The sequence below is a fragment of the Caloenas nicobarica genome, chromosome 6 (genome assembly GCF_036013445.1).
Source record: "Caloenas nicobarica isolate bCalNic1 chromosome 6, bCalNic1.hap1, whole genome shotgun sequence".
NCBI classification, from domain to species: domain Eukaryota; kingdom Metazoa; phylum Chordata; class Aves; order Columbiformes; family Columbidae; genus Caloenas; species Caloenas nicobarica.
This window is the reverse complement of record NC_088250.1, coordinates 32,005,726-32,023,171: the sequence shown is the minus strand read 5'-3', so window position 1 is coordinate 32,023,171 and position 17,446 is coordinate 32,005,726. Positions and strand designations below refer to the sequence as shown.

Here is a 17,446-nt window from a genome sequence, read left to right as displayed (position 1 = left end):
ATTCCATCAGTAAAAGTATGTATATAGGTGAGAGATGGTTTTGTAGGAACCTGAAAAGTATGAATTTGTATATTCCTTATGTTTCTGACAGAAATCAGTACGTGAGTCTTTCTTTATTCCTGTGAAATGAGGATTTTCCTGATATCAAGACTGTGTGTGTGTGTGTGTGTGTGTAGGTATGTGAAAGGTGTTTGGGTCTCATAGCAAGAATGATGCAAGTATAAAAGGATTTAATGTAGTTCAACACATCGCTTACATTTAATATGTAAAACATTTAAATTTCATAATTCAAAAAATACAAAAATAGTTTTGCAGGAAACAAAACTATTTGGATAGCAGGCTTGACCAAATGATTTTTTTTTTTTGGTTAAACTTGATATATTTTAAATGATTCTATTTCTGCCTTTATTTCTGCCCTAAAAGCAACTGAAAATATTTTGGGAGTTACTCTTCCTGTTTATTTGACTGTGAGTGTAATTTATATCATGGTTTACAAAATGTGGCATGAAGGATTTGATTGTTTTATCTGTATAATACAATGAAAGATTGCTTTTTTTTTTAACATAATCATGGTAAATGGTATTGTATTCTTAGGATTGATTTATTCATTAAGTGACTTAATGAGTTTCATCACTTTTGACATTATTGTTTTCTTAATGGTTAACTTAGTCTTTTGGGGTTTATAATACCCTTCTATGTATTGTGATACTAAGGGAAGTTATGTTTTTGCTTTATTTTTAATTAAACTAATAGTTTGATAATTTATATTTGCAAATGATGCATTTTAAATGTGGTCACTTGCTGTTTGAAAAATAAAAATATAGAATACTGTTTTATGAATAGACTTAGCAGCATTTTTCATGTTAGATAATTTCAAACAGAATCTTAATGAGACAGATGAAGGCATGTAAAGATACGTATTGTTGTGCAAGAACTGAAGTGGATACTTTCAACAATTAAATGAAATATTTAAATATTGGATTTGAGACATATAAAACTTAGATCTGAGTTTTTTTCCCCTTTGGATATCCTTCTTGCCTCCTTTGGTTATAGAAAACAGAATATCTGACCTTCATTTTAATCCTGGACTTCTTGAAAATTGCACTGGAACCACTTTAATAGAAACACCTTGTGTTAGACCAGCTTTCCTTTGGTGATTCCTGTTTGCCCTGGAGGGCGCGTACTCAGTGTCAGCAACTCTTCGGGTGAATGAGAATCAGGACTTTGTTTTAATCTCAGTTGTAAGAAAGTTTTTAAGTCTATTGAATAACTATATGTCATGTGTGCACTGCATCATTTTGTAGCTGTGTAGCATAGAGTATTTGTTACATAATTTTTTCTATCATTGAAGGAAATATTTTAAAAATCTTGAGGACCATAGCATTTATGCACTTACAGAACCCCCTAGCACCAATTACTGATAATTTAGTTTTCTCACCTTTATTTATTCGTGTGTTAAAGGCATTGTTTTCCTTGAATCTTTTGGTAGGGTCCGTTCTGATAAAGACCTGATTTTTGTGACGTGTGACTCTGTTGATTTTACTTCGCATGAGAACAAGTTGTGTATAAGAAAACGTAAAAGTCGCAAAATACCTTTTAAAAAGGGGGAAAAAAACCAAACCAAAACAACAACTTGGTGAAGTTCTGTGCTAAGACTTGAGCCGTGATCGGACAAGCGCAGAGTGAGTGGGGTTGGGTGCCAGGGGGTCCCCACGTCTGTCACAGCAGGTCCGGGGAGCCCCTGGGGCTCCACCAGCCCCTTGGGCAGCGGTGCCTGAGCCCGAGGAGCTTTTCGTCTGGGCTTGGCCTAAACCCCTTCTGAGGGGCTTTAACCCAGGTGATGGAATTGGTGCGGTAGCAGAGAAAGGTCGCTCGGGAGATCTGCTCTGGTGTCCTCCTGGGGGGACAGCAGCTCCAGCAGAGCTGGCTGAAAGGCAGCGGGGGATGAAATGGGCACAGGGATTTCTGCTGGGACCAGCCTGAGGAAAACTGTCCCACTGCTGTCCCCCTTCTTCTGTCCCCCTCCTCTCGTCCCCTTGTTGCTGTCTTGTGGTGCCTTTACCTACTTCTGAAGTCCGGAGTGAATGCGACAACGTGACTTGGTTGTTGACACGGAGCAATGTGACTCGATATGACTTGGTTTTGCTACCGCTCTAGTGTGCGTGTTTCGGTCTTGTTTTGAAAATAACCTCTCAAGAACTTGCTGTGGTATGGTAACATCCAGCCAGTATAGCTTTTAATTGTGTCATGTTTAATAGTTTTAAACTGTGGCTGCACTCTGCAATACGCCTGAGTAAGCAGTGCCGGAGTACTCAGCCACCTTGCTTGTCTTTTGTTTTGTTATGTTTGCTTACGTTAGTTATACTGATTTTTTTATTTGTTTTTAATTATGCGGTGGAAATAAGAAATCAAAACTGATAGTTTCTGTGTATTGAATTTCGTTATTAAAATTGTTGAATAGTAAAACGATAGTGAAAAGAAGACATTTTTCAATATTTTGATGTTAAAAAGAATTGATAGAGCCTACATTTTGTGTTGAGTGAGAAAAAACCTATTAAATTAGCTTTACTTTTTGCTAGGAGAAGGAAACAGTTTTCTGTTAAAATGATTGGTTATTTGTTTATTTAGAGGGCTGAAAAAAATCTTGCTCTCTCTGAAATTAGTATTTTTTTTGCACTGTGCAGGATCAACTATTTTGTAGTTCCAGGATAGTCAGAAGTTTATGAAAGTAGATTTGGAGGCGGGTTGGCTTAGGAAGGTGTTCTGGTACAGTGTCCATTTGTTAGTTATCTTCTGCATTGCACTTGCCGAAACAACAGAAGATAGTTTCCTATAGAATACTGTTTGCTCTTTTGTCTGCTTTAGTTGTCAAGATACGGAGTTTACAGAAGAAGCTTTCCACGGGAACACGGGCTTAAAGCAGAGCTGGTGCGTGTTGTCCTGCAGACACCGGCCCTGCCCGGCTCGCGCAGGTGCGTCTCTGCAGCACCTTTCCCCTCCCACATCAGCGCTGGGCTTCACGTTCGTGACATCCCTCCTGCAGCATCTGCTCCGGCTTTTGAATTTCTAATGCAGTCACATGCACATACGCATGAGTCACTGGCAGAAATTAAACACGACGATTTGGTGAGGTTCTGTTTTAAAATGGGGGGGGCGTGTGTGTATCTTCTGCAGTCTGGCAAACTACCTGGCCGTTGCCCGTGTCGGCCGCCGTGCACATTGTGCAAAAAGCACGGCATCCCCTTCTTCCCTCTGTTATTTGTGCTTCCTTCTGGGTGTTTGCTGGGTGAACAGGTGACTGCTGGTTTTGCTGCTTGGAGTCCATCTCCCCAGGCAGCTCTGCCTGCCTTACACAGGAGAGCCAGGGTGCGTTTCTGCGTGATAATCGTACTCTGCTGCCTTCTGGTAGCAAAGCGGCTCAGCTTTTGTTTGGCAGCGGCTGCACCTTCCAAGCCTCAGCTGGAAAGGTGGGTGCCTGGTTCCAAACCAAGCTCTGTGCTGGTATATTTGGCAGTAGCTTGTGCGTAGCTGCCTTCAATTAGAGGAGGTAATACCTGCTCTGGGGTGTAGCCTGAGAAAGGTAAACTGGCCCAGCTATGGAAATGCGGGCTGTGCCACTGAAAACATTTTCACTTTCATTTACATATAGGTTTTTCTATTTTTTTCATGGTTAGGGCCGTTTCAGAGAGACAGAAGTAACAAGAGTTTTTCTAGCTGCTGTTGGTTCAAAAGCACTAGCTTGGCTTAAGTGAAACCAAGAGGATTCCATTATTTTAGCAGTGTAATTTATTTTGTGTATATATATATATTTATGCGTTTTAATATGAATAACAACTGTTCAAGATGTATATTTTTTTATACTCTGAAAGCTCTTCAGGAGCAGCACTTCCTTAATCAGTCTGTCTTGTCACAAGATAAACTAAGTCACGAGAGATGATGAAGTAATGGCTAGGAGTGCTGAGAATACATTCAGGGTAATTGCAAGGTAATCACAACCCTGCGGTAACGTGTGAGAGCAAAGCAGGGGATGTCATGAGAAGCTCAAAGGATGACTTGTTTGTTTTCTCTCAAGTCCTGTATTTTCTATTTGTCTTGCCAGTTCTTGAAAGCTTCTTTTGTTATAAAGCTAGTGATTGATCAGAACAGCCTAAGAAAGTTGCAGCTGGGGAAGATGGATGAGCAAGGTCAACGATACCAGTGTGCCAAAGTGATCTTTTCTTCCAAAACAGGACTCGGGAGGATTTTCTTTAAGACGGTAATTTGTTAGCTTAAAGGAAAGTGTCAAATCAAAATAAATGGGATGATCAGTCACCTACTCAAGCATGTAGCTGGAATGGTGGATGTTGCAGATACTTGAAAATGAGCCACGAGGACAGTGCGAGTCCTCCTGTCGGGTACGGAAACACACTTTGGCAGTGCTGGCTCTGAGAGTCCTTCTTGTTGCCTGGAACTCTGTTTTAAGGAGTTGAAACAAGAATGTTGTTTGTGGCGATGCTCAGGTGCTATATTGATAACCGCTGCATACACGGACTGAACAAAATCAGGTAGAATGCATTTTAAAAGCAAATTATTTTACAGTTCATAGCTATTAGTGAATTTGAACAGAAAAAGGCCGGCTCTTCATTTTGTCTAGAAATATACTATTTATGTGTAATGGCCCATTTTACTGTTGACCTAGGGTTTGTTGGTAGGTCACAAAGCAATGTGATTAGCTAAATGGTGCAGTTTATTCCCAGTTCGTGCTGTGTGTGTCGATGGGAATCAGCTTGCTTGTGCTGTGTTAGGAAAGACGGGTATGTCTGGCAACTGAAGAAGACGGTGATGCGGTATGTGATAAATCCATTCTACTGAGAATCAATCCTTTCCACATTTCACAGGATGGCCCAGACCTGTGCATGTTTCAAATTCACATCTTCTCTTGCTGCCTGACCTCCATGCTGCTACTTTCTCTGTTTCTGGGGTCCATGTTTGCATCTTTTGACACTCCTGTATTTTACACTTTAACTGTTTTATCCCACGTTTGCTTTTGTCACCTCCCTCACTCTTAAATCCGCCTCTGGATGCCATCCCCTGGAGCAGTTTCCACAAAGCGACACCACACGGACTATCGAAAGTTCTCAAATCACAGTTCGGGATGTCCAGTAATCAGGTCAGCCAGGCTTCAGATGCTGCATCGGGCAGTCCTGAGGACCTGCGTAACTCAAAGAGGAGGACTCCTGGTGGTCTATGCAACTTGCAGCATTCACTGCTAGCTGTAAAAGCACACAAGATAAATTGATAAAACCATTTTAGCTTTTAGTTGCATTTTCCCCCCCCTTTTCCTTCCAGTAGAGCTAAGGTACGCAGCATAAGGGCAGAGAATTTTTAATTAGGCCTTTTCTAAAACTTTCTCAAATGGTTTGCGATAGTTTTCCTGGAAGGTGGTGTAGACCTCGGAGCAGTGCAGAGGAAGGCTTGCATGAGCACACCGGTGGCCGAGCCCGCTGTGCGTCACGCAGCCATCCCGAGCGTGTGCTGGGGCAGTTTATACCGTTCCACATGACCACATATTACAAATAATCTCAGTTAGAGCCGCTTCTCTTGCATTCAGGTTACCTCTGTATTTGCAGAGCCTGTTCTTTAAAGAAAGCAAACCGCTTTGCACAACTGCCACTTGTTGGTTGCCCTTGGAGAAGTGACAGCGTATGTCACTCTGTGGTTTTGCTCATGTGCTGAGTATGGAAAAGCAGCGTGCTCCTCGGGAGCGCAGGCGGCCCCGCTGCAGCAGTGCTGCCAATTGGGTTCTTTTGCCAAGAAGGAAAACGTTGAAAATTGCCATGGCTTAAATAGGATCAGACGGAGACCAAGGCCAAGCACTCCTGAAAGTGCTTTTTAACAGCGGTGCTTGGTGAAGAATTGTGTGGCCAGCAGGACCAGGGCAGTGATTGTCCCCCTGTACTCAGCACCGGTGAGGCCGCACCTCGAATCCTGTGTTCAGTTTTGGGCCCCTCACTACAGGAAAGACATTGAGGTGCTGGAGAGAGTGCAGAGAAGGGAATGGAGCTGGTGAGGGGTCTGGAGCACAAGTGTGATGGGGAGAGGCCGAGGGAACTGGGGCTGTTCAGCCTGGAGAACAGGAGGCTGAGGAGAGACCTGATCGCTGTCTGCAACTGCCTGAAAGGAGGTTGGAGCATGGAGGGGGTTGGTCTCTTCTCCCAAGTAACAAGTGATAGGATGAGAGGAAATGGCTTCAAGTTGTGCCAGGGAGAGGTTTAGATTAGATATTAGGAAAGAATTTTTCGCAGAAAGGGTTGTCAGGCATTGGAACAGGCTGCCCAGGGCAGTGGTGGAGTCACCATCCTGAAGGTGTTTAAAGGACGTGTAGATGGGGTTCTTAAGGACGTGGTTTAGTGACAGTGTCAGGTTAATGGTTGGATTTCGTGATCTCAAGGTTGTCTTCCAACAAAAATGATTCTGTGGTTCTATGATTTTAATGTGTCAATGTGTTCCTTGAAAATACCTTTTGTGAGATTCCTGCAGTCTTTATTTCCAGAAACCTCTTTGGCTCTTGCACAACGTGCACACATGTGCGTAGGGGCAGACGTGCCTGCAGGCAAGTCCCGGGGCTCCATCCTCAGTGAATTACTGGCTGTTCACCAGCTCTGCAACGAATCGAAGATACTTATTGCAGATTTTGCACTGGCCCTCAAGATGAGATAATGTGGTTGAACCTGTTCCCGTATAGTTGTGAAGAGTGTAAAGATAAGGAAGCTGGAGGAGAGCTTCCAAAATATTCCAGAAATGGAATGTCTCGGGGAGATAGATACCTGCTGATTTCCTCATTTAGGCTTTCCCCTCCTTTGAGAAGCACCTGTCTTCTCTGAACTCTTGCTTTCCTTTTCTGCCACTCGCCTGTCCTTGCTGTGTCTGCCCAAGAGTAAAGGCTTGTTTACATCTTGCCTCTGTGGGACACTCTGGAAAATCAAAGTGGGTTCGCTAGACTACCTGATGTCTTGTATGGATACTTTATTGAAAATTAAAATGGCCCTAACTCATTTTGGCTTACTTTGTTTTGGAAGTAAAATAAGTCAGTGACTGCTATTCAAGCTCTAAGGAAGGGTGTCTAGCTTTAGATTTAATCCTGTTTACATTGAGACTATCCAAAATTTGTGCCTTTAGTTCAGATGGAGCTTTGTCTACGCAGGGTCACAGGGTTTCTTGGCAGTCCTGAACAGGGAAGTTACGCTGAAGTGAGTTCGTATTGAAACCAGGTTGCAGCTGCTCGGGTGCAGGACCCGAGTCCCGCGTCCCCGCGGTCGGCAGCTTTCCCTCCTGCTGAAGCCAAGCAGCTCTGAATTTCATTATTTATACTTTTTGCCGGCCTCCTGAGAACGTCAAATTTAGTGTAATTCTGCTCCTGAACCCTAATTAGTTCGGCTTCCCGCACTCAGCGATCCGTGTGCCGCTGCCCACCGCTTTGGCACCGCGCTGTCTCAGCCCCTCCCGCGAGAACCGCCCGGCGCTTTCTCCGGCCCCGAGTGGAAACGCTCGGAACCGGGTCGACCAAGCGGCCCCGGCGGGCAGGGGCTGCCCGGGACCGAGCTCCAGCGCCCGGCCCGGGGCGGGCAGCGCTGCCCGGGTAGACGTGGCAGCGCCCGGGGACGGCCCCGCTCGGGAGGCGGCGGGGCGGGACGGCGGGCGGCGCAGGTGAGTGAGCGAGTGAATGAGTGAGTGGGGCCGGGGCGGCGGGGGCACCCGCGCCCCAGCGCGACGGGGCCGAGCGGGAGAGGGGGGGGACGCAACGCCAAGCGGCGGGGACCGTGCGGGGGGCACCGCGCTTTGCTTTGCGTTGCTTTGCTTCGCGTTGCTTTGCCCGCTGCTCCGGCCGGCCGGGGCGGTGCAGTAGCTCGCTCGGGGTGGGAGGCGGGGGTGTGGGTAGGAAACGGGGGAAGGAAAAGCTGAAAAATAAAAGAGAGGGGGGGGAAAAAAAAGGAAAAGAAAAAAAAATTAGAAAATAAATGCAAATTAAAAGGAAAAAGTGCAGAGGAAAAAAGAAAGGTGAATTAAGGCAAAAGAAAAAAGGCGAATTAAAAGGAAAAGAAGGCAAAAGGAAAAAAGGTGAAAGAAAAAGGAAAGGCGAATTAAAAGGAAAAAGAGGCGAAAGAAAAAGGAAAGGCGAATTAAAAGGAAAAAGAGGTGAAAGAAAAAGGAAAGGCGAATTAAAAGGAAAAAGAGGTGAAAGAAAAAGGAAAGGCGAATTAAAAGGAAAAAGAGGCGAAAGAAAAAGGAAAGGCGAATTAAAAGGAAAAAGAGGCGAAAGAAAAAGGAAAGGCGAATTAAAAGGAAAAAGAGGCGAAAGAAAAAGGAAAGGCGAATTAAAAGGAAAAAGAGGCGAAAGAAAAAGGAAAGGCGAATTAAAAGGAAAAAGAGGCGAAAGAAAAAGGAAAGGCGAATTAAAAGGAAAAATGAAAAAGGGAAAAGGAAAAATGAAAAATGAAAAAGGGAAAATGAAAAAAGAAAGACAAATTAAATGGGAAAAAAAGGCAAATTAAAAGAGAAAAAGGCAAAATAAAGGAAAAAGGCAAATCAAGAGGAAAACAACCAACCAAAACAACCAACCATACAACAACAATAAAAAAAGGCAAAGGAAAGCAAAAAAATCAGGGAGAAAGGCAGAAAAAGAAAATAGGCAGAAAAGGAATTAAAAAAAAAAAGGAAGAGGGAGCAGGTGCTCGCAGTGTTCTCCAGGAAGGGGTGGGCGCAGCCCCGGTGCAGCGATGGGCCGGAGGCACGAAGGTGTTGGCAGCACCACGGCCTCTGCAAAACCGAAGCTGTCTGACCACACCGGGAAATTAAAGCTGCTGGGGTGAGCCCGGGCTGCTTTCCTGCCTCTCGTGTTCCGCAGAGTTAGTTACGCTGCAGGGATATGTAGAAACAATAAGAGTTGGGTAATTCTCCTGGCTATTGGAGTAAATGAATAACTGGGAATAACCGAGCGCTCCTGTGCATGGCATTACCTTCTGGCTGCTTTATTTCCCTTTAATTCCTGCCTTCCTCAGGGTCCCCGAAATTAGATGTTTTTAAGAACTTGACCTGGAGAGGAGTTGAGGGGATTTATTAAAGCCGAAGTGCTGTTGGCTGCTGGGTCCCTTGAGGGAGGAGGTTTGGAAGCACCTCCTCTGGCAGGGACGGAGGTTTCGGGGGTCGCGGGACCACCCGCCGTCTTGCTTGGGAAGGCGTTAACCTTTCCTCTTTAAGACCAGCCAGCTGTTGAGTAGCTCAGAGCAGCGACACTTAGCTCAGAAGTGGCTTTAATGTTACGATTGATAAAATATTATTGCTTTGAAAGGATGCGGAGGGCAGGGAAGTTTCATCTGTAGGAATCTGGTTTTGTAATTAAACATAGAAGTGTCGCAGGAAAGGGAGATGAGCCTGTGTAATGTTTCTGCGAGGAGCTTTGCTAATGCTCTTCTGCTCTTTTGAGTGCTAAATGGTATGGAAAGGTTAAAACAACCATTCTTCTTTAATTTATAGACCAGTTAGTGTCTTTGGCAGAAACTTCAGGAAAAGTAATGCAATTAACTTGTGAGTTAGAGGCTTACTTATATTAGAGGAAATTTGTGCCAGTTTGGCTTTTTTGGCTGGCTGGTGTGTATAGCAGAAAAAGCTTCCGCTGGGTCGGTAACCTAGATAGATAATACTGCCCGAAAACATCTCTCTGCTGTGCAGCAGCTTAAAAATTGTGCTCTGCTGGTTGCATGCTGCGTGGGACGAGATGAAGGCTCCTGCCCCAAGGACTTTCCACTTTCAGACCCAAAAATGCGTGCGTGTCGCGTGGACTGGGACGTGGCTGTGTGTGCAGCTGCCGTCCTGGTATGTTTGCTCAGCTCTCGCTTCTGCGCTTTACACCCCTCCTGTGTTTGCTTCGGTTGCCACGTAGGGCTGAATGGACCCATACGTTGAGGAGGGATGTAAACAATTGCAGAATTGAGTAATAAGGTATTAGGTGGCTGGAAGTGCTGCGGAGAAGCAATAGTGGAGAGGTAATTTCCTGCAATTGCAGAGGAGAAAAAGCACTTACACTGACACAAGTGGGAATAAGCAGAAAGAGCACGGGAGCACAAGGCAGGAGAAGGGTTTTAATGCTCAGAAAATGGAAGGAAATTGTGAGATAAGGGGGTTTAAATGTCCAGGAGGGTAGCATTTAATGGTTGGACACAGTGATCATGAGGGTGTCTTCCATCCAGAATGATTCTATGATTCTATAATTTCCTGCAAGGTGAGTTCCAGGTGTGAAATCTGTGCTGGAACCCTTCTCTCTGTTATCGCGCACGTTTCAGACTGATAACACGGCTGCATCAAACCTACCTGTGGTTACACACCGGGAACACTGAATGAGCGGCTTCAGCCACCCTGAGCTGCTGCCAGGGTTGGAACCATCCCCGGGCTGCCTGGGCAGAGGGTTCAGGGCAGCCGGGGGCTGCAGCCTCCCTGGGCTTTCCCCATCCAGCTGGAGCTGCTGGTGAAGAGTTTGAGTGGCCACAGTGAGTCCTTTACTGAGGGACATCTCTGTTGAGGAAGGGCTGTGTCGGGGAATTTTAGCAGAGTATGGCTATTATAATCTTGTTTCCTGTTGTGTATTTTCTTCCTTTTATTACTACAGCTATTTGCATAAAAACCATGAGCTTTGTTTTCTTTAGCATTCATCTGCTCCTGCTGCTTCTGCCCTGCTTGAAGCCCCAGTCTCCCCGTAACAGCAGTCATTTGTGATATTGTGAAGGATTATTTGCTTCAAAAAGAGGGGAGGGAGCAGCAGGGAATCAATGAACTCTTACGGCTTTGGTGCTGCTTAACCGGCCACGTGGACAGGGTGAAGAAAAACCTCCTGTGCTGGCCATTGTACCCCAGCCACAGGAGACCTTCTGCAGCTGGAACACCGTGGTGGAGCAGCAGCAAGCACTGGTTATTTATTAATGGGTGTTTAATAGTAGAGTAATAAAGGCAGGATGTTGAAAGTGCTAATCTGGGAGCTGGGCTTCAGACCTTGATGGAGAAATCTTGAGTGACGCAAAGTAGTTTCTGTATGTCTGTCCCTGTGAAATAGGAAAAGCACATTCTTTTAGTTGTCTTGTCTCCGTAGGTTGTAATGTGGAGGAGTCAGAGATTCCTACGCTGTGCCCATGGTAAATTTGGTCTCTAGTCTGAAGAAAGGTGTCCATCCACTGGTACGAGCCATGTGTGACCGTGGTTGGTTCTTGTAAGTGTGTGAGCTCAACTGGATGGGAAACTGTCAGCCCCAGGGGAGCCAATGATCCAGACAAACTGCCCTCTCCGCAGCTGTGGAGCACGTCTTGCTCCCCTCTGGCTGCAGCCCTCCTTGTCTTACCTGGGCAGGGTGTAGCTGTGCTGAGGAATGGCCAGAAAAGCTCTGTTGGCAATTGGCATGGGAGACCGTGGGCAACTGGTTGCTGGCCATCACAGAGCCATTTGGGGAAAGTTAAGACTTGCAGCCGCCTGGAGAGAGGTATATAAAAGCAGCTCTCCATAATTAGAGAGAGAACTTCGTGTGAAAACCACCCCAATAAGGAGAGGAACCAGCAATTTTGAGGCAGAGGAATGCTTGTGCTAGCTTTCCCCTTCCATAAAGATGGTTTAAGTTGTTATCCTTGAAATAAAGCCTGATGCTGCTTTCTTGGTACACACATGGTGTGTATAAGCCTGACCACTGCCAGAGTCTGCCTGTGGCAGGTAAAAATCTGAAGTTGGGCCACTGCAGACGAGACGACTGTACCTCCAACGTGGGTACGACCATGAAGAAATGCTCCTGTACATCAGTGCAGGGGATGTGGCTGAGAGCATCAGGAATGCAGCATGTGGGTCTGTGGTGGTGGACACCTTCAGCTGCTCCAGTTCCAGCTCTGCCTTGTGCTGGAAGAGGGACAGAGTGGGGTAATGAGTTCACTCGTCAGGGGAGAGATTACATCGGCAGGACTCTAGTCTGCCAAAGGTACAGCTGAAGGGGGTACGACCAAGGCGGTGAGGTGTTTAGTGGTGCTGGGAAGTGAATGGTCCATGTGTCCTGTGTCACCAGAGCACGGAATGAAATTACCAGGTGTGTGATGTGAACCCAGCCAAAGGAAACACTTTTCCCAGGCAGCACACAGTGAAGCTGTGAAACTGGTGCTGCAGGATGCTGGGGACGCCAGGAGTGTGGATAGATTGAGAAAAGGCCACCAAAGACTGTTAAACATGGAGCTGATGATGGAGCCTGTGCCGCGGGCAGGCTCTGGGATGGTGCTGCGGGAGTATCGCTCTCTGCTTGCTCTGGTGTCACCCTGCGGTTCAGCATCTGCTACGAGCCGCTGTCAGCTCTGTCTGGGTAATAACCTTGTGCTTCTGCAGGCTCAGAAAGTGACAGCGGTGTCTTCTGTCTTCCCTGCTTTCACAGTGACTGCAATAAAATCATGAATCTTCTGCAACGGAGGATCCAGCACTGCAGGAGTTTGATGGAGGAGCATAGCTGATCTGCTGGGATCAGCCTCACCCGTTGTAGTGTTGGAGCTGCGTGTTGGGCAGGTGGAGGCAACACCAAGGATATGATGTTCAGCCGGAATGGTGCCAGAAGTGAGGGGTATGTCCAAGAACTGTTCCACGAGGAAGCACAGCAGGTATGTTGGAGAGCCGTTTCCCTTCATAGCCCAAGTTTCCATCTCTGGTGGTCTCTTTACCTCCTCCTGGTCATCTCCGTGGCTGGTAAACAGAGCTGAAGTAACAAAGCTACTCTTCTTGCCGCTATGTAAACCTGCGGGGCTTTATTTAGAAAGGGAGAAAGGAGATGTGACTCCAGAGTTGCAGTGGGAGAGCTGCAACCTGGAGTTTCGGCTCTTGGTTCCAGCAGCTCCAAAATTCACTGGTGTCCTGTGTACTCGACTCCTGTATCTTCTCTAGAAACGAGATGTCCTGATCCATAGATCTGTGGGAGATGGCTGTGTGTGGTGGGCAGGACATCTTAACCGACTCTGTCAGTCCCAGTCTGTCCAGCCTGGTTTGTCATCTCACCTAAGAGACTTCTCCGGTGCACTGAGGACCCTGCCTGTCTTGGTGGGGTGCTTGGCAGGGACAGAAGGAAAAGCACAACATACAGCTGCAGGCTTTGTGAAGGACCCCCTTGAATGGTGTTTTTGATTCATGTAACATCATCAATGGGGTTAATTTGCTGGTTATGCTACAAGAATATAAATAGGATATTACTGGGAACCATCTCTTCCAGGGCCCAGGGATCCCAACAGCTCTGCTGCCCCTTCATCTTGGAGACAATTTGCACAAAGTGGTGTCTTAGCAGCTCATGGTGGCCATCCCGCTGCTGCTGCCTGGCTGTTCCACCTCTTCAGCAGCCTGCCTGTAAAGCACAAGAAGTAAAACCCAAGGCTTTGCTTTCCTCTAGGTATCTCAAACGCAGACCAAGCCCTGGTGGAAGATCCAGCTGTTTGTGTGGGAGCCAGTGCTGTTTGGAACATGGGATGGTGTCTTCACCTCCTGCATGATCAACATTTTTGGAGTGGTTCTTTTCCTGAGGACGGGATGGCTTGTGGTGAGTGCTGACTTGGTTGAACTTGTGAATAGGCATTTTCCTCCTCACCTCCTTACTTTGTACCTCTATCACCACCCAGGTGTTTTGTATTCTGTGCTGCTCACTTTAGGCATTGCTTATGTCCTATGGTATCTTTTAGCATTTCAAAAAGTTCCCCTAAAATGAAAAGCTAAAGCGGTCTTTGTAAGTGGTTTCCTATTTTAGCTTTAGGAGAGATAAAGAAAAACACAGCCAACCTTGACAATGAACAGGGACACCCTTGTGTCGTATTGTTGAGATGAAAAAACTGCTTTTCAGGTAATATATTGCCGTAGTCAGAGCTACTCTGCTATCTTTCCAACGCCACTGAAGCGGGTCTCTTCCAAACACGTCGGTGTGGAGTCCCTGATGTCTCGAATGACAATCCTTAGGGTCAATTGTCATTGCTATCAAAGCGATGTCCACTTATGGATCCAGAACAGCATCTCACTGAGGGTCAGAACCTGGAAGAGTGTCTCTGTGTCCCTCCAGATGCAAAATGTTGTATTATCCTCTAAAATTTCCCCTTAGAAGAAGGAAAGATCCTCCAGGGACGACTGGAATTTGAGCTTTGGGCAGAGTTCATGTCAGAGGCACAAGTTCATGTCACAGACATGGTGGACATCTTCCAAAACGAGCAGGAAAACACTTGCAGTCTGTATTGAGAATGTCTTTGCTGGAGGCTTTGAGGGGAGCTGTGGCCATCGTGGTGGAGAAGTTGGGATGATTTTCCTAGCTCCCTTTTCCTCTTGATCTTATTTTCTTCACGTCTCCTTTGAAAGCAAGTTACTGCTGGAACAAATGCAAATAAAAATAAAGCCAGTAAATAAAAAGAAAAACTGAAACAGCTGGAAGCAGCATGAAAGGGAAGGGAGGAGAAGTCGGGGTTGGCAGGGAGCTCCCCTGGCAGAGGACGGTCACATCTCCAGTCGTTTGCAGAGTCAGGCTTGTGCTATACATTTGCAGAGCTGGGGCTGGTAAAGCTTTGCAGTTCCAGGGGACCCGAATCTTGTCGAAATGTCCAACAACTATTGTAAAGCTGCACTAACCCCTTCCAGCACGCATGCATAAATAGGCATCGGTGTTTAATGAGGCTTTTTCTTCTCACTTTCTCTGCTGGCTGATGTTGCTGTGAGTCCAGCCTTCCGCCCTGGTCTTTGTGTTAACCCTTACTTCTGCGGGAACCATTGCATTGCCCATTAACTTGCTGCTGCCATAGCCTAGTGCAACCAGCAGATCCTGGAAAAGCCCAAGGCTACGTCTATGTTTACCTACGTGTGCTATTTTTTTTTTAACTGAAGCATGTCATGTTTATTAACCCTTTTAACCTAAGTGTAAGTTGTTGAAGAAAAAGAACAATTGTCCTTTTAAAACAGGAGTATGGGGTTCTAGTGGGCTGTGGTGCTGACCCAGCCAGCAGCTGCATTTTTAGCAATCCTTGGCTCCATTCCCTACTGACCAGCTAAAGCCCCTGTCAAAGGCAGCGGGATGCTGAACCAAAATAGGATTTTATGACGATAGCAACATCCTGGATATGTTTCTGTTTTTTCACAAAATAAAATAAAAAAAATCAAATCTGGGATTTCAACCAACCCCAAAGCTGAGGAGCAGCCTTTTAGTGCTGGCGGTAAACAAACCCCATCAAGGCTTGCATGACCTCAGAAATGAGCATTGCGGGAGCAAGGTTGGAAAGGAGGGAGGTGGAGATGGGCTGCAATATGAGTAAAGGCAGGGGAAGGGAAGCCAGATGCTAATGAAGCACTGGGCACTGGAGGAGATTTCTGTTCGAGCAGTTGGAATTGCTGTACATGGGGCTGAGCGATTTGTCAGCAGGGGAAGGTGGGCTGGAGCACAAGGGAAAACTTTTGACCCTGGAAAATAAATCACAGCCGTGTGCAAGAGGGTTGGGAGGTCCTGAGCTCGGAAGAGGTGCTTGAATGCTTTTGGAGGTACTAAGCGACTTCTCTTTCTGAAAATCTGACCCAAATGGCAAACTGAACCCCCAAAACAGGGGAGATTTTCCCAACCAGGGACCTGCCGCTGGGTTTGTTCAGAGGCTTTTGCTCCTCACCCCGCAGTGGGACCATGGCTGGTGCAGCAGCTGCTCCCAGGGCTCTCCCTCCACCCCAAGCAGGATGGTTGGTTGTTCAGTGGGGTGAATCCTCTGGACAAAACTTTCCTGAGGACCAGGAGAGTGAGACCTGCCCGCCCCTCGGCTTATGTCCTGCAGAGAAGGGCCAGCGTGTCCTGGTTTGTGAGACTGTTATTGATCTTCCACGCCGTGTTGCTTTTGGGCTTTTGTTCTTTGGTGTCTCATTGTTTGGAAGGATCAGAGCTTTTAAAGTTAAATGTTCTGAAAAATTAAAATGCGAGCTTGATGCTGTTAATAAATCAGCTGTCGCAACTCCCAAAGGTTCAATTTTGAAACTATTTTTCGTTACGACGGTGGCTTTTTGCTTTTTTAAAGCATGTTGTTCTAAAACATGCAAATAGGCAGCAATGCCCTGACCATAGTGGCTGAATCGTTTGACTTCTTTTTGAACCAGAGGACAAAATCAGTGATTCATGCAAGAGCTTGGTGGCGAAGCAGAACCTGATCATGCAAAGGTCTGTTCAGCCCCAGGATGAGTCAAGTCTTCTTCAGAGGGGTGTTAATTGGATCTGTAAATCTGGCAATCAGTTACGTTAATTAGATAAGTAGGGGTGTGTGTTTTTTATTTTGATCTGTGGTGACTCAAGATTCATTGATCACTAGTGACTAGGAGCAGATAGGTCCTTTTTTCTTCTTGACTAATCTTCATGGTGTGAGTTGATCTTTATTTATGGGTGTTTTCTTTTTTTTTTTTTTTTTCATTCCAGGGAAACACTGGCATTGTGATGGGCATGTTTCTGGTGTCCTTTGTCATCCTCGTTGCCCTGGTGACAGTCTTATCTGGAATTGGGGTGTGTGAGAAGTGCAGCATCGGAAATGGAGGAGTCTACTCTATGATTTCTACTGTCCTTGGAGGTCAAGTAGGGGGGACCATTGGCCTCCTTTATATTTTTGGCCAGGTAACTAAAAAAAAAAGTTACTTAAAGAAAATTTAAAAACTTTGCAATGAAGATATTAATCTCGTGCTTTCCTGCCACAAGTACAATCCCAGTAATGCTCCATCAAGGGGGAGCACCGCAGGGACCATTCAGCCCCACTCTGCTCCCCACGAGCAAGTCTGTGCAGGGCAATACGCCGCCTGGCATGGGTCACAACGGTGGAGGAACTGGGTGTTTGAACATGCAGGACATGCCCTCCCATCCCAAATTACCCGCAGTGCCAGGACATGTCCTTGCTGGTGAGAGATGTGATTTAAAGCAAAGGGAGAGAGGCCAGGGTGGCCACCTAAAGCCCAGCGGGCGGCTGTGGGCTGGCAGGTTGGTCTTGGCGTGTTCCCGGTGCCCTCGGGGACCGGGCAAGCCTTGGCTGCTTCTCTGCAGGAGCCACAGAAGGGGAGCTGGTGTGGGAGGAGGGCTGGGCAGCGGTGAGGGCCACAGCCGAGTGACTTCTGGAGATCCGAAAGTCACAGTTCTGGGTTTTCTGAAAGGAGCCGTCGTGGTGGTGAAGCGCCGAAATACACAAGTCCTAAATATAAAGAATGGAAAGTAATCTCTTAAACTCACAGTAACTTAACCCCCTCCCCCTATAAAGATATTATGAACAGTATAAAATGTGGTGAGCAGAGAAGCATTTATATTGAGGTTTGTTTTTAACTGACTGGCTTGCAGCAATCTCCAAAAACCCTTAAAAACCCCCAAACCAAAAATAATCCCCTCTTGTCCTTTCACTCCAGATTAAAAACAAGTGTCCATAAAACACAAACTGAA

At 46.3% G+C, this 17,446-nt stretch overlaps 1 protein-coding gene across 1 annotated transcript in view; it reads left to right on the top strand.

Moving 5' to 3' along the window:
• Positions 1-12,575: 12,575 nt before the first annotated feature.
• Positions 12,576-17,446, top strand: part of SLC12A8 (solute carrier family 12 member 8) — a 47,639-nt gene continuing 42,768 nt past the window's right edge. Inside the window, exons 1-3 of the mRNA XM_065637897.1 lie at positions 12,576-12,647; positions 13,424-13,570; positions 16,448-16,639. Coding sequence (XP_065493969.1) covers positions 12,576-12,647; positions 13,424-13,570; positions 16,448-16,639 — 411 coding nt within the window. The remainder of the gene's footprint in view (positions 12,648-13,423; positions 13,571-16,447; positions 16,640-17,446) is intronic.